The sequence below is a fragment of the Hibiscus syriacus genome, unplaced genomic scaffold (assembly GCF_006381635.1).
Source record: "Hibiscus syriacus cultivar Baekdansim isolate YM2019G1 unplaced genomic scaffold, ASM638163v2 tig00110600_pilon, whole genome shotgun sequence".
In the NCBI taxonomy this organism is placed as follows: domain Eukaryota; kingdom Viridiplantae; phylum Streptophyta; class Magnoliopsida; order Malvales; family Malvaceae; genus Hibiscus; species Hibiscus syriacus.
In genome coordinates this window covers 585,609-609,328 of record NW_024062797.1, presented here as the reverse complement: position 1 = coordinate 609,328, position 23,720 = coordinate 585,609, and the positions used below count along the sequence as shown (strand labels likewise).

General features: G+C 34.9%; 2 protein-coding genes and 1 pseudogene across 2 annotated transcripts; 1 reads left to right on the top strand and 2 right to left on the bottom strand.

The window, feature by feature from the left end:
• The first annotated feature begins 1,045 nt into the window (after positions 1 to 1,045).
• LOC120134931 lies at positions 1,046 to 8,120 on the top strand (annotated as a pseudogene).
• A 290-nt stretch (positions 8,121 to 8,410) lies between these two features.
• On the bottom strand, positions 8,411 to 10,486 carry LOC120134932 (40S ribosomal protein S3a-like). The gene is made up of 7 exons (XM_039151306.1): positions 10,398 to 10,486; positions 10,248 to 10,295; positions 10,035 to 10,140; positions 9,322 to 9,462; positions 9,039 to 9,224; positions 8,690 to 8,890; positions 8,411 to 8,553 (listed from the first exon to the last, which is right to left on the bottom strand). The coding sequence occupies exons 1-7, from the start codon at positions 10,406 to 10,408 to the stop codon at positions 8,458 to 8,460; spliced, it is 789 nt and encodes a 262-aa protein (XP_039007237.1). The 5' UTR covers positions 10,409 to 10,486; the 3' UTR covers positions 8,411 to 8,457.
• A 10,866-nt stretch (positions 10,487 to 21,352) lies between these two features.
• LOC120134928 (EPIDERMAL PATTERNING FACTOR-like protein 4) lies at positions 21,353 to 21,867 on the bottom strand. The gene is made up of 2 exons (XM_039151302.1): positions 21,713 to 21,867; positions 21,353 to 21,613 (listed from the first exon to the last, which is right to left on the bottom strand). The coding sequence occupies exons 1-2, from the start codon at positions 21,828 to 21,830 to the stop codon at positions 21,369 to 21,371; spliced, it is 363 nt and encodes a 120-aa protein (XP_039007233.1). The 5' UTR covers positions 21,831 to 21,867; the 3' UTR covers positions 21,353 to 21,368.
• Positions 21,868 to 23,720: the final 1,853 nt, after the last annotated feature.

The window sequence follows — 23,720 nt, the reverse complement described above, 5'->3', positions numbered from 1 at the left end:
GGTGTGAGAGGAAGAAAATTGAAGGAATAGCCTTTGTGATTTCTGATTGTAAATCAGAAATCACGCTTAAATCATCAAGACTACCGACAGTTTTAGGGGAAATTCAAGGCTTGGTCCCTGAATTTCCTTTACTTTGAAAATGGCATACTAGTTTCTATAAATTTTAATTTAGTCACTTAATTTCACCCATTTTCACAATTTACCTCCAATTTCAATTAATATTATTTTGTAAATATTCGGGTTGTTACAGGACCATTTGTGTATTTTACCCTTTATTGCATTTTAAGTTATATCAATATGAATCCCATTTGATATATTTTGTTGTTATTTTATAATTATGACTATTGCGATTATGTATTAATATTTTATATGCTAACAATGAAATTTCAAAAAAATAAAAAAAATAATCAAAATAAAACATCACAATTTTTAGTTCCTCTAACGTGGAATAAAAAAACTCTTTAATTATATCTTTTAAGAGTTAATTGCACTATACATTTTCAAACTATGACTCTCGTTCTAAATTAGTTCTTAAATTTTTTAATATTTTAATTTTGTCCTTAAATTATAACTCTCATTCTTAATTTGTTCTCAAACTTTTGAATATTCCAAAATCATCATCAAACTAAGATCTTCATTTTAAATTGATCCTTAAATTTGTTAACATTCCAATAACGTCCCTCAATATCATTAAAAAAATTTGGAGATATAATTGGAATATTTAAAAGTTTTTAAGGGTGAATTTAAAATATTAAAACATTTAAGAAGGGTACTAATTTTAAAAATAATTTAAAATAAAAATCACAAAGGATTAGTACAATCTCATTCTCAAATGACATCAACAACAGGGATCCAGTTTGACAATCCCCTTAAAACTCTTCAAATGATTAAAGCACCATTTTTTTAACTTTAATTTGAACAATGGCAATGTCATTTCAGTCTCCTCCTCATTGTGCAAATTTCTACTTTTTTTTTTTACAGCGAGGAACAAAAATCAAATAAATTTCATAAATAACTTACCTTGTTTACTCTCTCTCTCTTTAAAAACTTTTCTGCCTTTCGTCTCGTTGTTTCTCTGCCAAATCTAAGAATATAATGCAAAGAACTCATGATAACGAAAAAAAGATGAAGTTTAGAAAGAGTTTGTGACTGACAACAATGGGGTAACTTTGGAACAGCTGCGGCTGGAGACTTTACTATCACGGCTGCTGATCATCAAAATCCAATTTCCCAGGAAATTTTCGTGTGTTTTTGGTATGTTTTTATCTAAACTTTTGATCAGACTTGGTTTTTTTTTGTACACACCCATTTGCTTAAAGTTCATGTTCTTGCCGAAAGTTTTCTCCTTTTCTTCTGTTTTTTTTCCTGATTTCTGTTGATTGCAATTTGCTTAAAGTTTATGTTTTTTTTTGTTGTTGTTGAAAAGATACCTTTCTTTTAGTGATCAGAGTTCATTGACCAGATTTCCTTCCTTTTGCAACTGTGGTGTTTGCTTCTATGACTACTCTTGTTCATATGATTCCTTTTCTCCTTCCTTTTTGAGACCACTCTTACATAAATTCATGACCATTCTTACCAAAAAGAACAAAAAGAAAAGGAAAAAACCCCCCCAGGATCATGTGCTTTGTATGATGGATTCCTATAATGAACTCCTTTTGTAAATTGGACCGCTGGGTCCAAACAACTTACCCTTTTGTTGATTCACTTTCACAGCAAGTACAAACGCTGTATATTATTTGCTGCCTTTGGGGAATCTTTTGTTTAAAATTGATTGTTTATAAAGGTTGAAGATCTGATATGGTCCTTTTCTTTTCAGTGGATTGGTGCTTGTTGACTTCGAAAGCTCGAATCGAGTCCCCATTGCACATCTTTGGAATGATCTTGACTGAGTAGGTAACTTGAAACTATATAGATTATCCGGTTTTCGAGCCTTTGTTCGAATAGTTCATTGCAAATTTTGTTGTTCTGAATGCATTTGAAGTAGCTGGTGTTGATTATCTTGGTTGTATAGGTGCAAGGGATTCTGAATAAAGATCTATAATGCAGAAGTAATAGAGTAGATTGTGTTATTTTGGCCTGGATCCATTGCTTGGGGTTTTGTGACTGGTGTTAGGACCCGGCTTTCGCAAAGTCGGAACTGATTGCACTATTGTTCGTTGCCGGGATAATGGCAACGTTGTCTCATTCGGAGTCTAGACGGTTGTATTCCTGGTGGTGGGACAGCCATATTAGCCCCAAGAATTCTAAATGGCTTCAGGATAATCTTGCAGGTGCGGAATTTCGTTCTAAATACGTTGCCGTTTCGGTTTTTAGGATGATATATATGTTCCTCCTTTATATTTCCAATGATCAGCATAATGAAATGTTGATCTCTATTTACTTCATTAGCTTTCCAGTTTGAATTTCTGCTGTATGATCATCATGTGATAAAAAAATGCGATATTCCGATATCAGAATCATTTTCTGCATGCTCGAGTTACTGTGTTTGCTTAGGTGTCATTTCCTTTTTCTCATTATAATTCCTTTGCTGCTGTCTTTTGGTATGTCTCAACTTGAACTATTCTGTTTCAGCAGATATGGATTCTAAAGTTAAAGCAATGATCAAACTGATCGAAGAAGACGCGGATTCTTTTGCAAGAAGAGCGGAAATGTACTATAAGAAACGTCCGGAGCTCATGAAATTAGTTGAGGAGTTTTATAGAGCGTACCGTGCATTAGCAGAGAGGTACGACCATGCGACCGGGGAGCTTCGTCATGCCCAGAAAACCATGGCTGAAGCCTTTCCCAACCAGGTTCCTTTCGTACTGGCTGATGAATTACCCTTAGGCTCTTCAGGCCCCGAGGCTGAGCTTTACACACCGGACACGCCACTCCAAATTCATGCGTTCTTTGATTCAGATGACTTGCTAAAGAACTCCGGAATAAACAAAAGGGGTTTAAGGCAGTTGAATGAGATATTCGAGTCCGGAAAAGTGCCTCCAAAAGCCAACATTGCCGAAGGAAGAACGAAGGGGGAGAACGGTGATGGAGCTGAGGAAAGTGAGCACGGTGGGATTTCTCAGTTATCAATCGAGAATCAAAATCTGAAGAACGAAGTTCTTTCCGAGTCTGAACGTGCGGGTAAAGCTGAAACCGAAGTAGAATTCTTGAAGAAAACTCTTGCCGAGATTCAAGCTGTAAAGGAAGACGTCCTTCAGCAGTACCAGCATAGTTTAAAGAAGTCAGCTAGCCTGGAGAGTCAACTTAGTGAAGCACAAACATATTCCGCAATCTTTCCGAACGAGCCAGAAAAGCTGAAATCAAAATCGAAGTATTGAAGGAATCATTAAGTAAATTGGAAGCTGAGAGAGATGACGGTCTTCATCAGTACAATCAGTGCTTGGAAAGAATATCCAGCATGGAAAATGCTATTTCCCAATCCCAAGTGGATGCAAAAAGCTTAACGAGAGGGCTTTCAAAGTAGAAATTGAAGCTCGGAATCTTAAGATAGAGCGTTCTAGATTAGAGGCTGAGAAGGAGGCCGGTCTTCTTCGATACAAGCAGTGTCTTGAGATGATATCTTCGTTAGAAAATAAAATCTCACTTGCTGAAGAAAAAGCAGAAATGCTCAACATGCAAATTGAAAGAGCTGAAAGCGAAGTCGAAGCACTAAAAGACGCTCTTGCAAAGCTGAAAGAAGAGAAAGATACCGTGGCTCATCGTTACGGGCAGTGCTTGGAAACAATTGCCAAGTTGGAGAGTGAACTTTCTTGCGCCCAAGAGGAGTCGAAATGCTTAAACAGTGAGATTCTAGTCAATGCTGAAAAATTGAGGAGTGTGGAAGAACAGCGTGTTCTTCTGGAGAAATCGAATCAATCTCTACTAAAGGAGGCCGATAATCTAGTGCAGAAAATAGAAATTAAGGATCAAGAACTTTCGGAGAAGCAACGGGAGTTAGAGAAACTTCAGACATCACTGCAGGACGGCATCTACGGTTTGTGCAAGTCGAAGCTACATTGCAAACGTTACAAAAGTTGAATTCGCAATCGCAGGAGGAACAGAGAGTTTTGACATCAGAGCTTCTAAATAAGCTTCAAAAGTTGGAGGAGTTGGAAGTAAGCAACCGGAAATTGGAGGAAGAAATTCAGCAAGTGCAAGGTGAGAATCGAAGCCTCGATGAATTAAACAGTTCTTCTGCCGTTTCAATGAAGAGTTTGGAAGACGAAATATTCGGCTTGAAGGAACTGAGAGAAAAACTTGAAAGTGAGGTTGCAGTACAAACTGAACGAAGTAATATCCTCCAGCAAGAGGTTGACAAATTGAAGGATGAAATCGAGGTGTTGAGTAGCACATACCAGGCATTAATTCAGAAGCTGCTGTGTGTTGGTTTGAATCCGGGATGTCTAGAATCGTCGTTGAAGGGATTGCAAGACGAGAACTCAAAGCTGAAGAAAGAATGCGGCAAGCAAAGAGGCGAGACCGAGGTTCTTTGTGAGAAACTGAGAGGCATGGATGACCTTTTGGAGAAAAATGCTGTTTTGAGAAGTTCGCTGTCGGAATTGAATGGCAAATTGGAAGGTTCGAAGGAGCTTGTTGAGGAATTACAGAAGTCCCGTGATTTTCTTCGGGGAGAAAAATCTTCACTCGATGCCGAGAAATCCACCCTTCTTTCTCAATTACAGAAAATGACCGAGAATATGCAGAAGCTCTTGGAGAAAAACACAATGCTGGAAAGTTCCCTTTCTTGTGCTAATATCGAGCTTGATGGCTTGAGGTCGAAGTCGAAGACCTTAGAAGAATTCTGCCAGTATCTAAAAAATGAGAAATCCAATCTTGCAGGTGAAAGAGAGAGCTTGATCTTGAAGCTAGAGACTGTTGAAAAGAGGCTATGCATCCTGGAATTCCGATTCAATAAACTGGAGGAAAAATATTCTGACCTGGAGAAGGAGAAAGTATCTACACTCTCTCAGGTGGAGCAACTATGTGATTCCCTCGGTGTGGAACGACAAGAGCGCTACTGTTATGTTCAGTCAAGTGAATCTCGGTTAGAGGATCTCGAAAACCATGTCCATCTACTGCAAGAAGAAAGTAGGTTCCGAAAGAAAGAGTTTGAAGAAGAGATTGATAAAGCTGTCAAGGTTCAGGTTGAGATCTTCATCTTCCAAAAAATCATAAAAGATCTCGAGGAAAAAAACTTGTCTCTGTTGATTGAATGTCAGAAACATGTTGAGGCATCCAAATTGTCGGATAAACTGATAAGGGAGTTGGAGAGCGAAAGTCTTGAGCAGCAGATAGAATGTGAATTCCTATTGAATGAAATCGAAAAACTAAGATCCGGGATTTATTCAATTTTCAAGGCACTTCAGTTCGATCTTGTTAATCTCCACCGGGACGTGATTGAATCAGATCAAGTTCCCTTTTCACACATTCTGGATAATGTTGAAGACCTGAAGAGTTCACTATCGATAAACCAGGAGGAGAAGCAACGGCTGGCAGTTGAGAACTTGGTCCTGTTAACTTTGATTGGACAACTTAAATTTGAGGGCAGTGAACTCTTGTCGGAGAACCGAGCCCTCGAGTATAAGCTCGAGATCAAGGAAAAGCAGAATGCAATGCACCAGAAAGACAAGCAGGAGATTCTAGAGATGAACCGGCAGTTGATGACGGAAGTTCGTGACAGAAATTGGGAGAAAGAAGTATTAAATGCCGAATTGGAGATTGAAGGTGGAGAGTTGATGAACATGCATGGAACTTGCTTACTACTAGAGGAGGAAAATTCCCAGCAGCTTGAAGAAAACTGGATTTTGCTCGATAAAATTTCGGACCTGAAAGTGGATATGCGGATTCTTGAAGACGAGAACTGTATTGCCCTACAAGAAGCAGTAGCCCTTATCAGTCTTTCTGTCGTTTTAGAGACCTTTGGTGCTGAGAAAACAGTTGAAATTGCAAAATTGGAGGAGAAGTTGGACAAGAAAGAAGCCGAAATTTCAGATTTGAATGAAACCGTCGAAAAGTTGCAAAAGGAGCTATATGCGGTCAAAGATTTAAACGACCAATTAAACTATCGAGTCATTATTGGTAATGATTTGCTAAGACAGAAGACCGTCGAGCTTTCGGAAGCGGATGAAAAGCTTCAGGCTGCACATGAATCGAATGCCGAACTGTACCAAACCCTTGAGGAACTGAAGGGGGAATGCGATGAATCTAGAAAGTTTCGAGTAAATTTAGAGAAACGGATTCGTGAACTATCCGAAGATAGCAAAGAACAGAAAATGGAAACTGAACGCCTTCGTGAAGAAAATGATGATTTGAGTTCCGAAGTCCTTACATTACGTAAGGAAATTGAAGAACAGAAGACGCATGGAGAAAACCTGAGCCTAGAGCTTCAAGAGAAAAGCAATGAGTTCGAGCTGTGGGAGGCTGAGGCTGCATCATTTTACTTCAATTTCCAAGCTTCTGCCATCTGCGAAGTTCTACTCGAAAACAAAGTACACGAGCTTACTGAAGTTTGTGGGACTCTTGGAGAAGAAAACGCTGTAAAGAGTGCGCAAATAGGCCAGATGAAGGAAACGGTCAAGTTCTTGGAAACTGAAATCGGAGGCTTGAAGGTCCAGATGTCAGCTTATGTTCCCACCATAGCTTCACTGAAAGACAGTATAACGTCCCTTGAGCATAATGTCCTTGTTCAGCCAAAGCTTTGTGTTCCAAGTGATGACGAAGAAAAGGTATTGTACATGCTTATGATTTACCTTATCTAATTGGATTATCAGATTTTACTAAATGTAAAATTATTATTTATGTGTTTCCTTCAGGATGTAGAAATGGCTGATGAACTTCACCAAACGAGCTGTGCGAAACTCGAAGGACAAAGTGCTTTTTTGACGGCTGGGATTTCGGACTTGCAGGAAATGCATACGAGGCTTAAAGCAGTTGAAAAGGCAGTGGTGGAAGAGATGAACAGGCTTGTGAAGCAGAAAAGTAATCATAACAGCCATGAAACAGGTACTCCATCTAATGGCGTCGAGCCCCCACGTCAAGAAACGAAGAAAGGTATACAAATTGGTGATGAGCTTGCTCGGAATCTCAAGTCAAAGAAGACGAAACCTGAAATTCCTGAAACGAGAAACAGGATGTTGTTGAAAGATATTCCCCTTGATGAATTCTCAGATTCTTCATTATGCAGAAGGAGCAAGAGAGAGACTGGCACAGCCGATGAGCTAATGATCGAGCGATGGGAGTCTTCGGAGCATGAATGCGGTGTTGATTCAGAACTCAACGACATGCAAGAACGGGTGATCATGCCTGGGGAGATAGTTGATTCTCGTCAGTTCAGCGATGTAGACCAGAAAACCGATGGTTCTTTGGGAACACTGGTGGAGGAGGAGCCGAGCATTGATAAGCTCGAGATTTCAACCAGCCTTAGACAGCCTAAGAGAGGAGCAAAAAGCAAAAAGGTCTTAGACAGACTTGCTTCCGACGCACATAAAGTGATGAGTCTCCGAACTACCGTCAAACAGCTGAAAAAGAGAATGGAGATCAAGAAGAGGAAGAAAGCTTTCGATTTAGAGTACGCACAAGTTAAAGAGCAGTTGCAGGAGGTGGAGGATGCAATCACGGAGTTGCTGAATGACAACAGTGAATCGGTCAAGGATGTTAAAGGGAGTTCTTCACCTTTTCATGGGACAAGCACAACCGAGTTGGAAGAACCCGGAGATGGTGACTTGAAGAAAGTGCGAGAGCAGGCACAAAAAGGGTCTGAAAAGATCGGAAGGCTGCAGTTTGAGGTGCAGAGCATCGAATATGTTATGCTGAAACTCGAAGATGAAAGGAAGAGCAAAGGGAAAAATCGAACGGGTGTCCTCTTGAAGGACTTCATCTACAGCGGTGGAAGACGGAATGGAAGGCGGAAGAAAGCCTTCTTTTTGTGGGTGTGCAAGACCTTCTAGCAGTGTGGACTGAGGCTATCATTCACACAAAGGAAAGCCTTTAGTTCCCATGTTATTTTCCTGGTATAACTATGCTTAGGATCTGTTCCTACGGGGTATTACTTAATACATCTCTTCCAGTAATCAGTTAATAAGCTGTATCAAGGCACTTTTATCTCTTCCAGTAAACAATCTCAAGCTAGTACAACTTTCTTATATGAAAAGGCAAACAAAAAATTATTAAGATTAAATCGAGAAAATCTAGTGTTTGAACGATTTATGATCATTCTTTATGACTGCCTGTGATTATTCGGATGGAATAAAAATGTAAACCTAATAAATATAACTTAAAAAAGCACTATATAAATTCTATGTTATTCATAGATTCATATCTTGTTTGACAGCCAAAGAGCAACATATTGCCTACTCAAAAAAAGTCGCAAAATCATATCCTTAACGTCAAAACCACGGAGAAGTTCTCTACTCTAGTTTTTCAACAAAATCTCTTTCAAGCATAAAAAAAACATGACATTCAAGGGCTCTTATTCTTCATTCAAGCTCCAACGACCTCTGTGGGAGCCTCAGCCATTGTCTCTTCAGCAGGCCTCTCTAACTTCACACCAATGTCCTCTGAGTAGTCACCATGAACCTAAATGAACAAAATAAACTAGTTAACATGGCACCAGATGCTGTATCTTTGATATCTTCTCCAGTAAATACCCTAAAACCGGGTCAGAGGGATATTTTTATGGAAAAGTACAGGAGAAATGGTATCAGAGACATGCCTCCATCAGTTTTCCAAGATCAAACTTGGGAGCCTTCAAAATTTTGACTTTACGAATGAACACATTCTGTAAAGGATAGATGCTGGATGTGGCCTTCTCAATTTCTTTTCCAATCATCTCCGGAATGAATTTTTGAACCAATCCCTTTAGATCACAAGATGTTGCCTGGGCAGTCATGATTTCTCTCATCTTTCTGCGTATCTGCAAAATAATAACTTACTTCACTCGGTCATTTGAGTAAACCACACATGAATAAGCAGATCCTTGACGCTCTAAAATGTATCATGGACGAGTCAAGAAAATCCAATAACAAGTACTAAAGGCTTTGCAGTAAATAGGGATGGATTACCTGTCTAATCTGGCTGGACTGTGCGTAACAAGTCCTTTTAACCTGGTTTGGTCGTCTCTTAGTAAATCCAATGCAGAACATTCTCAGAGTGTAGTTGTCAGTAGTCTTCACATCCACATGAGCTTCGATCAGAGTTTGCCATTTACGCACCAAAGACCTCAATTTGTCGGTGGTAAAGTTCATTCCCTGAAAATTTGAAATGGAAAACAAATCAAAACTTTTAATTTCTAACGTTGAAACAGCCGAGACATTGAAGTGAACAGGGATATTTATATTTACATACCCAGAAGTTGGTCAAAACATTTTTTCCTTGAACATCTTCAGCTCTCAAACGGATCTTTCTGTAAGCATGATCCTCATCACCACCTTGAAGATCAGCCAGTGAAACCTCAAACACACGGTGCTTGAGTCCTTCTGAAGCAATCTGCCAAAAGAATAGCCAAGTTCAAAGTTCAAACCATTAACACACTTAGAAATCAAACTATAGCTATATGTTAAGTGAATGTACCAAGTGGGTCTAAGTTCATTATGCTTCACGTATAGCAAACTTAGATATCAATAACACTTTCCCAGAGTCACAGCATACTAAAAGTAGTCACTTAAGTGGCTAAATAACTAAAGCCGACTAAAATTAACATGCAAGACGGAAAAAATAAGGAAACCGGTTTTAAAGTCAGAAATTAAGACTCAGCTCAACGGATAAAAAAAGAACAGGAAACAGACAAAAATAACATCAGGGTCATATAAAACAACCTGTAATATAAGCATATGGTTCGAATTGAAATGCAATTCCAAATTAATATATAGCATTAAGCTTCTGTATCTCCTCCTGTAAAAGCTAAAAAGGGTCCAATCTTAAGCTAGATAAAGCAATTACAAAGAATCTGAGAGATTCCCAGTATCCTCTAAGATTCAAAACGTCCAAAAATCTAACATTCAATAAAAACCAAGCATTTCAACACAGAACGATATACAAAATGAAAATAAAAAACAAACCTTGGTACCCTGAGTACGGGTGACGAGTGTTTTTCCCACGTTTCTGGTAGTGAAAACTGATGGAGCCTTGATATCGTACCAATCCTTCTTAGCAAAGGGATCCGCTCTAAAGAAACCCAACAAAAAATCAACATTTAACCAACACATTTTCTTATAAAATAACCAAAGACTTAATTAAAGCTAAATTCGATTGAAAAAGAAAGGACTACTCACGCCTTCTTCTTTCCTCCCTTCTTCCCCTTGGAAATCCTCTTGTTCTTCCTGCATTAAAGAACAAAGAGATAATCCAGAAAACAGATCAGATTTTAGAAAAGAAAGCAAAACTCGTGAATGGCTGAGAGATGAAGAGAGAGAAATGAGCACCCGACGGCCATGCTTCAAACTTGGCTTGTTAGCTATTAGCTACGAAGGGCAGAGCAGTCGGCACCTTGTTGAAGTGTTATAGTGGAGAGAGGCTCGAAAACCCTAATTCTAGTCGTTTATTATATGCACGGAAGGCTCTCCCGGACTATACTACTTTTAGGGTTAATTACATCAATTCAACCCAAACTATAGCGTGGTCTTTTAATTTGGTCCTAAATTTCAAAATGTTTAAAAGTGGCATCTTCTTATGTCTGAATTGTAATTTACATTTAGGGATAAATATCAATCAAGTTAGTTTGATTTGTTTACCTACCCAAGTTCGACCCGAGTATTATACCCTTTTCCTGTCATTCACCTTATATGGATTTAAAAGGATTCATCTAGCCTTGTATATGAACAACCTGAGTATATATATTTTTCCTATTATGAATGTCAGTGAATACCATGAGTATGAGCGTTTAAAATCGAATGATTGAGAATTATCTCTGAACATATACTAATTTGTACTCCAAATTAATCACACACACATATATATATAGGGTTGTCATTCACTTACACTATGTAAAACTAATAAGTTTTACACTAATTTATAGTCATTAAAAATAAATAAATAAAAGACTTGAATTTAATCAAAATTTTAACTTGCAGTAAATGATATTTTATTTTTAGGGTTAAGGTTTGGAATTTAGGGTTTAATATTTAAGCTTTAAGGTTTAAAGTTTATGGTTTATGGTGTAAGGTTTGGGTTTAGGATTTGAGATTTGAGATAAGGGTTTTATGGTTTGAGATTTGGAACTAAAGTAAAAAAGAGATATTGTTTTATTGTAAGTTAAAAATATTTATTTATGGGTCATAAATTTAATTAAATCTAATCCATTTGTTTATTTAAATCTAATAGCTATAAATTAATGTAAAATTTATTAATTTTACATAGTATACCCCTATGTATTCTTATTAATTTACATTTACGGATAAATATGAATCAACTCTACAGCAAAACTGTTCTACAACGGTGTTTTTAGCGGCGTTTTGAGAGTAAACGTCACTAACTTTAAATATATAGTGGTGTTTATATTTCAAACGCCACAAAATGGTAACTTTATTGGCGTTTTTATACAAAACGACACAACAGAGTAGTACTTTAGCGGCGTTTTTATACAAACGTCGCAGTAGGTTCATCTATAGTGGCGTTTTTTCAACAAACGCTGTGACAGAGTAGTACTTTAATGGTGTTTTTATACAAACGCCGCTATAGACTCGTGCGAAAGTTTAAAGTTTCTAAGTCCCACTCCCTCCCTTTTTGAAAAATAAAAAGTTTCATCTTCTCTCTTCCCTCTGGACAAGTTTAACGTTACATCTGTATTTAATTATTTACTTATGTTTTCTGATTCTCTCATGATTTTGTTTTTTTATTTGTTTTGCTCTTTGAAGGTAATCGGTATCTGAAGAATCAGCAAAATGGTTTCCTTTGAAATGAACGATCGAAAAAGTGAGCTTTTATGTTCCTTTTTTGTGCTTTCTTTGTTTCTTTCAATTCAATGAACGCGTCTTTGAATCTGCGATTTTTGTCTTTGAGCTCGTGTTTTTGTTTCTTGTTTGTAATTGATTACTGGAGCTAGGGTTTGTTTGGGAATTTATGTGGCGATGATTTAGCTTTTGAAAATAAGCTTTTTCTATGGGTTTAGCTTGAATTGAATGGATTTTATTTCAGTTTTGTTGCTTTCAGCGCTCTGACATGCTTTATCGATTGGAAAGTTGATTTTTTGTTGCATTTTTTTTAAATGAGCAAGTATTTGTCTTTCGTAAGCGAAGACTCATCATTTTCGGTTTGGAATTTGATTAGAGGTTGTTATGTTTCTTAATATTTTTATATTTTCATTATTGAATTAAGCCCCAATATTATTTATCTTATTTCAAGTTGCCATTGGAAAGCCAATAGGTGTTTTCATTCTCATTTACTGCTGTTTTTCCTACTTTGGTTTTGTTTAACTTGTGATCCCAATCTTCTTGTTTTTCAAATGTTGAGAAATGATTGGATGTGTTTTAGCACCCTATACTCTATACTATCTCTCTTGTACAACCAATCTTCTGTTTCTTCATGCTTACATGTACTATAACTTTATCCCATGAAAATTGCTATCTATTTATTTATTTCTCTCTTTATTAAGACAAGTATTTTTATTAAGACAAGAACGTAAAACATGGTTCCTGAATTTCATTTCGTGACTAAGCAAGCAGACACAGTAGTTTTTGGGTTTAAGTTGAAAGTGTTTTTCATTGAGGTTGGAGAAGTTGTCTGGTTTCTGATGGTTGTAGTTATCATCTTGTTTTTTTAGCTAGTGTTGGATACCTTCAAAAATTCATCTTCTTTCTTTGATTCAAATTCTTTAGAATTGGGTTAAGTGGGAAGAGACATTTTGTACATCATTTATTTGTTCCCCATCTCTATTTTCCCTTTTCTATGGTTAACTTTCTTTACTAGTCTTTCTCTCTTTTCCTTTTTCCAATTGGTTGTCATATGATTGATATGCCTTTTCTTTTCTCTCTCTCATTTAGCAGTCGTCATACGGATTTATCCACTACTTCGATCGTAGATCAGCTGCCCTTACTATATTATCTCTTAATGGAAGGCATTTGTAAGTGTTAACATTTAATTTTCCCCCTCACTATATTTTGAGTGTGATTTTACCTCACGTCATGTAATCTGCAGATTTGGACAGCCTATCAAGGTCAATTGGGCATATGCTAGTGGTCAGAGAGAGGATACATCGGGTTTGTGCATGTTTTAGTTTGCAAAAATAATTTCTCTGAAATATTCATGGTGAGTTGGATTTTTTAATCTACTTTTTGATATTATCATAATTGGTGCAGGCCATTTTAACATTTTTGTTGGGGATCTCAGTCCTGAGGTTACTGATGCAATGTTGTTCGCCTGCTTTTCTGTCTATTCCAGTTGTTCGTAAGCATTGTTTCCTTTGTTCTTGATACCAGTAAATGTGCATGTGTTGTAACTTATTAAAGCTAAATGCATAAATTATCCGCAAAGTGTAAATTCATTTATCAGTAAACCTCAAATAATGTTTTTTCACGTTGTTTTCACAGTGATCTATGAATGAAGAAACTGATGCCTTTACTGATTTCAGGGATGCATAATTTATGTGGGATCAGAAAACTGGGCGTTCAAGAGGATTTGGGTTTGTTTCCTTTCGCAACCAGCAGGTATTGTTTCTTGGTTAAGCCGTGTTTCTCTTCCATTATAATGTTGCTTTATCTATTGATACCGACTCCTTTTATATGTTCAGGATGCACAAAGTGCAATTAATGACTTAAATGGTAAGATTAATGCTTTTAATGCAATACATGGCTTATCTTCATTAACCACTGCTTTAGCCTATCAATAAAGCTGTGAACTTTAGTGTCAAAATGTGATTTCATTTCTTTCCTGCTTTGAAGTATTAATAGTTGCTGAAAGAGTTATCTGAAAAAAGATTTTCCTTTCTTTCGTCATTAATTGCACCATGTTTATAGTATCAATTCATTATATTATTGCGGCTGAGCTGGAAGAATTGTAGGTAGCACTAATTTTTAAACAGACTGCCACTTGCATAGATTTTTGTTAGTTGACATTGCATTAAAATACATAGGTTCTTTGATTTATTTTTATAAGGAAGTGGCTTGGCAGTCAACAGATTCGTTGTTACTGGGCAACAAAGGGTGTTGGTACCAACGATGACAAGCAGAGCGTTTGTGGCCAAACATGCGACTAAAGACAAGATAATTAGCGGCGTTTGTGGCAATAAACGCCACTAAAGACAAGAGAATTAGCATCATTTGTGACAAAAAGCACCACTAAAGACAAGAGAATTAGCGGCGTTTTTGGAAAAAAAACGCCACTAAATACAGGATAATTAGAGGCTTTTTTTTTCCAAAAACGCCACTATAAATCATAACATATAATGCATTTGAAAAAACAAACGCCGCTATATAACTTAACCTTTTGCGACATTTTAGGTTCACAAACGCTGCTAACTTTAGACGCTCGTTTTAGCGGCGCTCTTACTAGCGCCGATATTATTTTCTACAGTGCTTATAAACGACGCTATAGGACTAAAAAACGCCACTAAAAACCTGTTTTGCTATCGATTTTTTACCTATCCAAGTTCAACTCGATTGTTATACCATTTTTCCTATCATTCAACTTATATGGATTTAAAAAGATTCAATATATAATTGGATCCTAGCCTTATATATGAACAACCTGAGTGTATATATATTTTTTCTTATTATGAATGTCAAGGGTAAAAGCGTTCAATATCAAATGATTGAGAATTATCTCTGAAATATATTATATTGTACTTACTCCAGATTTATCAAATATATATAGGGTTAGGATTCAAATACACTATGTAATTGATAAGTTTTGCACTAATTTATATTCATTATATGTAAATAAATAAATAAATAAATAAAATACTTAGATTTAATTAAAATTTACAGGTCATAAATAAATATTTCTTTAACTCATACCAAAATAATATTTTGTAGAGTTAAGGTTTGGAATTTAGGGTTTAATATTTAAGCTTTAAGGTTCAAAGTTTATGGTTTGGGGTTTAATATTTGAGTTTAGGGTTTAAGATTTGAGGTAAAGGTTTAATGGTTTGAGATTATGGGTTTGGGGTTTGGGATTTAGAATTAAGATAAAAAGAGATATTGTTTTACTATAAGTTAAAATATATTTATTTATGAGTTATAAATTTTAATTAAATCTAATCTATTTATTTAATTAATCTAGCAGTTATAAATTAGTGTAAAACTTATTAATTTTACATAGTGTAAGCGGATATATATATATATATATATATATTATTTAATAAAATAAAAATATGATTGAAAAATATTGAAAAGATAAATATTATTTCGAGTATAATTACATAGAATCTTCAAGAGCTAAAGTGAGGTCACCAAGCGGACCAAAGTCGAGGCCGGATTCGATCGAGAGGCAACCGAGCAACAGGCGAAGGACGCCGATGGAAGGCCGAAATCATGTCCGGAAGGCGGTAAGGATGAACCGATCATCTTCACACGTCAGAGCCATTGGTGAAAACTACAGGTACCTTAGAATACTTTAAAAGAGTAGACTTTCGCCCCCTTAGAATTTAATGCAACTAACAAACATTAACTAGCCTCACTGAAACTCCCAACCACCATCGACCCAATTTAACAACACGTTCCACGGCTCAGGTCGCCGCCCATTTAAGCACGCCACTCGCAGTTTTTTCAAACGAAAGTTCAACTCGTGGCTTCTCTAAACTCCCTTGCCTTTCTGGCCATATTCCTTGCTATGCACTTCAACCTTGCAAAAACAGACTTTTTATCCCCTCTTCTGCAACCCTTCTTTGGTTTATCACTTTCCCTTTTCTTCATCTTTCGTTGTTGGTCGATTTGTTTTGGGACCTTTGGGTTCTTTTGTTGATTTGGGTATTTGTTCTCGTTGCAGATGATGTATGCAAAGAAGTGGGATGTGGAAAAGGGAAGTGCAAGCCTTCTTCAAAAGGAACGCTCCCTTATTATATCTGTGAATGTGATGCTGGCTGGAAGCAAACTGCTGCTGACAATGATGATGATCATCCCAAGTTCCTCCCTTGCATTTTCCCCGACTGTAAAGTTCAATTTCTTTTCATATTTAATTATTTTGTCTATTGTTTATGGTTTCTCTAAATGTATATATACTCGAAATCACGAAATCCTCTCTGAATTTGGCCTTAATTTGATGATGTTGTGCAAGGGAAATCTTGATAGTTCATTAGCAGCTGTTATTCCCTTGGATAAAGGTGGTGCTAATGGCAGTAATGGTAGCTCTCTAACGGCGACTTTAGCGGCGAACTTCTTCCCGAAGAGAGAACCGGAGATACTTCGGGCTGAAGACGGTGATGCGCGGCGTGGTGGAGTTCGAGTGCAAGAACAAGAGTGAGCATGATCTTTGTACTCAGGGTGTGTCGAGGCTGCTCTCCATTGCTGCGGAGATGAACAACAGATATTAGGGTTTACTGGGTATGGGATTTTAGATATTTCAAGGTATATATAAGATCATTTGTAATGTTTTATGGGTTTTTTTTATGTTTCTTAATTCAACAAAAATTGAAATTTGTAAGTATATATCATAGCATTTCATTTCATAATTAGTTGTTTATTCTTAGTATATACACGATGATTTAAGAGGTTTTAATGATTAAAGAGAGTCATGTACAGCTCAGTTGGTAGAGCACAAGGTTTTTGACCTTGAGATTGTAGGATCGAATTCTACGGTGGGCAATTCATAATTGCTGGAGGTCTTTCACGGAAGTTGCTCTCAACCTAGCGTTGGGGGCAGCCAACTACCCTACCTCTCCCTTACCCCATTACATATGGGAATAGGGTAAGATAATTTAATGATTAAAGAGAGTGATGTTCTCTCTTTAAAGTTTTGAATTCGAGTAATTATGTTTGTAAAATGTGTGTTGTCACTAATTAAAAAATAATTTATAAATAGATATTACTTTATAATTCATCATAAGATTATTCAAAAACAAAAGTACTATGATAAAAAGATAAATTATTACTCCCACCGTCCCATAAAAAATGTCTCTTGTTGACTTTTAACGTCAAATTTTTAAAATTTTGACTTTGATTATTTAAATATTTTAAATAATTAAATTTTATAAAATATATATTTGAAAACTAATTGAAGGTTTTAAAATATATTTTTATATATTTGTATCAATTATAAATTATAAATAATAATTAGTCAAAATTTAAAAAAATTAATAATGTACAGTTTTTATGGGATAGAGAGATTTATCGATGATAGATACCTTAGTTTAAGTTCATTTAGAATAATTTTAGAATTTTTTTTTGGGATAAACACACAATTTTAGTGCCATGCAAAAGTACGTACAATCATATTAAAACATCCAAAGCGTCAAGCGGCATGTAACCTAGCCAGGATATGACATCAAGAAACCATATCAGCGGCAATCAAAGAGATCACTAAGGGAAGGGGACTGTTGTTCCAGTGCAAAGATGATCCGGAAGAAAGACCCTCACGCGCAACCGCATCCGCAACCGCATTCCCAAAGCGTCCAATATGCTGGAAAGAACATATATCAAAAGGCTGCGAAAGAGCTCGAATATGGTCCAGAATAAGACTCCCGTAGGAGTCATCCCTCATAGATGTGGATGCCCTACAAATGACGGAACATGAGTCACCTTCCACAATAATCCGTTGACAGCCCAAAGACACAGCTAACAAGAGTCCTTCGTGACAGGCCAATGATTCAACATGAAACACATCCATGGCGTAGATGATACACCGAGGGCAAGCCGACAAGAACTGACCAACAGAGTTTCGAAGTACACAACCGACTCTACCCCTACCCAAGCTTGGGTTGAAAGAGCCATCAAAGTTTACCTTGACTAATCCCAAAGGAGCTGGAGGGGACCAAAATCTGATAATAGGGCGATGAATATCATCTGCATAAGATAATTATAAGATAATTTGATCAGGTAAATAAATTTGCTCTTCTTAAAAGAAAGTTAATTTAAAATAGAAAAATGTTTTTTATTAGTATAAGATAATTATAAGATAATTTATTTAAAATTTATTGATAACATATAACGTATAAATATAATTACTTAAAAAAATTTAATTATTAAAATTATTAGACAGGTTCAATTTTTACCTAAATTGATGTGATTTAAAGTTTATTGTTTTTGTATTGGACTGAAGAGATGGTCAAAAAGAGAGAAGAAAAAAAAAGGAAGGGAAAGTGATAACGAGACCTTTAATATATAATTAAAAAAAATGATATCAGTTTTATTATTATTTAAATAAAAAAATTGGTAAAATTATTTAAAATATTTTTATTTTTATTTAAAATATCAATGTTTTTTAATATTTTTAATAAAGTACTTAACAATAATAAAATCGGTATAAAAAATAATAAAATCGATAGCGTTTTACTAATTTTATTAACAAAATCAATAAAGTATCTAATAATAACAAAATCGATAAAAATAATAATGTTTTCGATAATTTTTTACTGATTTTATTATTTAAATAATAATAAAATCAATAATATCTTTTTTATTAAGAGTCACACGTAATCATTTTTAAAATCGAACCAGACGAAGGCATAAAACGTTGGATTTGATAAAAAGATTTAAAGTCACCCAACTGGCCCTTTGTCTTTGTGCTTTATTATTTTTTATTGGTTTAATATTAAAATAAATACATAAATTATATTTAAAATTGATTTTTGATATTTAAAAAATCTTAGTAAAAAACCAATTATTCTTGTTCCGATATATATTTTTTATAGTTATAATTAAAAAAATCATTAGATAACACGTATTTTATATATAAATATTTTAAAAATATTTTAAAATAATATTATGTATTACTAAATAGAAAAATTATAATGAGTAGAGGGTAGTCCAGCGACATCCTAACAAATGCTGTCAAATCATACATCACATCACAACCAAATGTGATGTGAACACTGATAGATTGCTGAAGGGAGATATGGCCAAACTGACTTTACATACTTAGATTTCAATTTATATATGGGTAAATTATACGCTTATCATTAAACTTTACTATCTCTCTTGTTTTACTCATCATATTTTCAATTTTTTAATTTGCCCACTAAATTTTAGACATTAAATTTTTTTATTCACTTATTGATGATATGGATTATTTTATTATTTTTTATATAACACATATTTTTATTAATATTTTAATATTATTTAGGGTTATAATAAAAAATAAATTTAAAAAATATTAAAATATACCCCAAAACCTAAAACTAAAATTCTCACCCTCACATTCACGCTTCAACCGTAGCGTTGGTTTAGAGTCGTCGGTGGCGGTTGTCGCGGTGGTCTTCGTTGGCCATTGAGCTTCAAACTTTTTAGTCCGAACATTTTTTACCTCATGAACACGAATACACCCTTAGTTTCGTTTAAATATGCCCCGATGTTAACGCATATATTGGTCCCTCCGTCACAAGGCCACTTCTCACCATTCAGATTTGTTGTCCGATTATCGGAGCCGACCCTTTTGAAAACCCGAAGGTAAAATTCTCTATTTTTCCTTTTTTATTTCTTTGCTAAATGGTTAATTCTTTATTTTATTTTATTTTTTTGAATTTTTGGAAACATTGCTGATTCATTGTTTTGGAATTGGTTTTAGGGGATGCCATGGCTTAAGGGGAATTTTTGAAAACCCCAAGGTAAAGTTCATGGCTTTTACATTCATTTTCTTGTTCGATTTTGTGTAGCTTGCTCTTATTTGGTTCCTATGGAAATTTTCAACTTAGATGCTGCAATTTGAACTGTTGATCTGGGACTTTCTTTCTGGTTTCAATCAATTTTGTATTCAGTAGGTATTGTTGATTAGCTTGTAATTTTCTTGAAAAAAGAGAGTTTTTTTTTATAGGTAAACGAACTAAAATGAACCAAGTTCATCAGTTCTCAAAACGCCGTCAAACACAAATGTCGAACATGAGTATCATCGATAAAAGTTCAAAAATGATACGGGATACAATGCTGGCAATGCTTTGGTGGATGCATCGAACGAGATACGGGATCGGGATTGGATCACAAGAACGGCACATGTAAAGAGAGAGACCAATTGCGTTGCAGACAAGCTGGCTACAATGAGCAGAGCCGAGGCTCCCGTGGAAGTAATCGACTTGCTGAAGAAGGATCTGGGCATTTCCAGTTAATTCATACTGATATTAAAATGCACAACTGATGCAACGGTACAAGTACTGATAATAGAATTTGACCTATTATGATACATTGCTCTAACTGGATGAAATTATTGCTTTAGTTATAACGTGAGTGGTATAGAAATTAATTGTTTTAAATATAAATATTGTAGTAAAACTATATAACTACCACAATGTCCCATATCAAAGGATGGTAATTATAAGATTATTTTTGTTCGAGCTTTTTTTAGTTAATTAATAATGAATTGTACACATGTAGCTGTTTGAACTCAAAATATCTAGAAAAAAAATGATATTTTCTTAATTGCGTTTTAATTTTTTCAATGATTCATCTGATATCAACTGAATTCTAACAATTAGTGTCCTAATTAAGTTTTTTTTTGGAAATGTGTTGACGAGAAAGTTAAAAAAACAAAATACAAATCATAAAATGACGACACTTATCATCATCTTATTAAATGATATTAGTTGATTAAAAACATTTGATGATCAAACGGCATAATGTAAGATACCAGTTAATAGGACAACAAAAATTAACGAGTTAATGATCAAAATATAACAAACCGATAACATAAACATGTTCAAACTCAAAAATTACAACATTCAAATTAATACAACGATGACGATTTCAATCAAAGTAAAACTCAATTAACGATTTTCTCATACAGGCTTAGTCGAATGCAATTGAGAAAAGAAGTTCGTTAGCAAAGGAGAAAGATAAAAGAACAAGAGAGCAAAGGCCAAAAGAGATGAAGCACCCCTCTTGATAATCTCCCATTATAATTAACTTACATTCCCAAAGCTTTCGTCTTAGATTTCAGTGTATTATTATTAAGGCTAAATTTTTTGTTTAATATTTAAATTATTAATTTTAATTTGTTTTAGTATTTAAATTTTTATTTTTAAAAAAATTATATTTAAAATTTAGTTTTTATTTAGTTTTAGTATCATTCGTTAAAAAAATTAATTTTTGTTTCATTTTAATATACCGTTCAAAATTTGAGAAAATTAAAAATTTAAGCACTAAAACATATCAAAATTAATAATTTAATTACTAAAAATATTAAATTTTTAACGGTTGAGTACTGAAATGAAAACGAGACGTAAGACATGATTTTAAAAAAATTAAAAATTTAAATACTAAAATAAACCAAAACTGATATTTTAATATACCCTCTTATTATCATGTTGCCATATGTTTTTAGGGCATGAAAATCTTGTTGCCACACTTGCAACGCCAAGCTTCAGGGTAGTACTCGAGCGGCATCATCAAGCTCGGTTGAATCGGGACGTGAACCGGTTTACAGGGCGAGCAACTCCCACAGCTGGATCTACAAGAAGGTGGCTGAGAACCCGGACCGCTGTGTTGTTTCTGAGACAAGAACCGGTCCGTCACCTCCGACCCACTTCTCTTCTTGCTCCCTTCTCTCACCCGGAACTCGCTTTCTGCACGAGTAAGAGCAAAACTGTACTGAGTTTCGACCGAGTCAATGGCTGGATTGCTGCATGAGTATTCAAGTTGAAAAGGAATTTTAAAGGAGTTACCGAGTTGAGAAAGACTTCTGGCTGAAGCGGAAGCAAATAAGAGAAAAGTTAAGGCAGCTACGATGTGGTGATGGAGGTGGAGGCGGCGGCGGCGGTAGTGTTGGCGGAATACGCCCATGCCGTGAAGGAGCTGGCGGAGAAGGTTATCAAACTCAGCTCAAGAGAGTGCTATTACTAAAGTTTTTTTTTTTTTGGTTTTGCGTGCGTGTCCCAAGTCGAAGACAATTCACAAAATCATAAGAAAGAGAAGGGCATATATATTATCCAGAGATTGACTATAAAAAAATTGATATTGTAAAAAGAAATTAAATTTAAAGAATTGGTTTATAATAAAATTTTATTGAATTGATTTATCAATAAAAATAGTAAATATAAGAAATAAATAAAAATTCATTTTTAATTAAAATATTAACATTTTTTAATAGTTTGGGATTATTATAATTTACAAAAATAATATCTATTCAATTTTTTTAATTATTGATAATACAAATACTCTATTGATATAGTTGCTTGAATTCAGATCTCAAAAAAGAATAAACACTTTCTTTAACAATTTAAATCATTTGATGAATTCAAAAAGTATTAAATTTTTAATCTATATATATATTTCATAATAACATGACATTATTTATCTCATGTCATATTAATGATTAAAATTTTAAAATTTAAAATATCGTAAAATTTGAGAAAATTTTGATTTATTTAAAGTATTAAATTCATATTTATTTCTTTAAAGGTTAAATGTCGGAAATACTTAGATATGAAACTACGAAAATACCGGTATGATATAAAGATAAGGATTTCCCAGGAAAGTGGAAATAATCATGTTAATCGATCATAATCTTTGAGATGGTAAAAGACTTAAAAATTTCTAGTTTTTCTTGAACAAACACCCGGAGGCTAAATTACCGAAAATATCTTACATGTTTGAATTGATCGAAAAGACAAAGTTGAACTGAATAGAAGTATTGTAAGTATTCGAGTTGTTAAAACGATAGAATTACTCTGGAAACTCCGAAGTGATCGGGATAAACTTGAATACTAATTGATTTAAGTACCCCAATGACCTTGAATTAAGCGAATAATTTGGGTAAGTCTGGAAATACTGATGATCTTATATATTGTACTGTTCATAAGGGTTTTGAACCACGAATCAAGCACGTCGACATTTCCTGATATCATTTAAATGTAGAAATGAAATAAAGACCAGTGGAATATCTGTTCGTCTTCCTAAGATTCATTCAGCGATTATCCAGAAGATGATCAATTGACAAGAGTTGTTTGTATTAAGGAGTGAATACCCTTGAAGTGCAACGATTTTACCGGTTGACACATATCATTGCTGGAATTTGTGTAGTTCGTGTTAACTCGATAGTCCGATAGATCGACACAAATTGTAAATTCCCTGAATCTTCGTTTCTCCCTTATTAGCTCAAATCACTAAGAATTCTCCAAGAACTTAATGCCCAAAATGCCTCTGATTTCCTGAATAATGGAATCACTCCTTCATATCTGAAAAAACGAGTAACTCTGATGCAAAGGATTTTGAATACCTTTCTGATTTAATAGTGCCTCCGGAAAATATCTGAATATTACATAATCCTGAAAAATCACATTCTGAATAACTAAAGAATCTGTTAGCTATCAAACCCTTTTATGGGGATATCATCTCTGAATTTAATCAGCTTACAGAAGTTTCATGACTCCCTATCTGATAAATAACAATCACCTCCGAATAATATCTAAAACCTCTAGTGTGTTCCCTGATCACACGGATGTTTTCTCTGATTTTAAAAGTATGTCTCTGTTATCTAAAATGCAGTTTGGCCTCTGATTTATGTTCTGAACTTTGATATCTGTTCTGATCTCTGATTTTCGTTCTGATATCTCTATTTACTGACTGAAATTATTTTTATACGGGGTACTTTAGGTCTCTGGTATGACTGAAGACTCTGGCAGATTCAGTCGCTGCTGGTAATTCCTTGTATAGGTTCAACACTGACTGGTA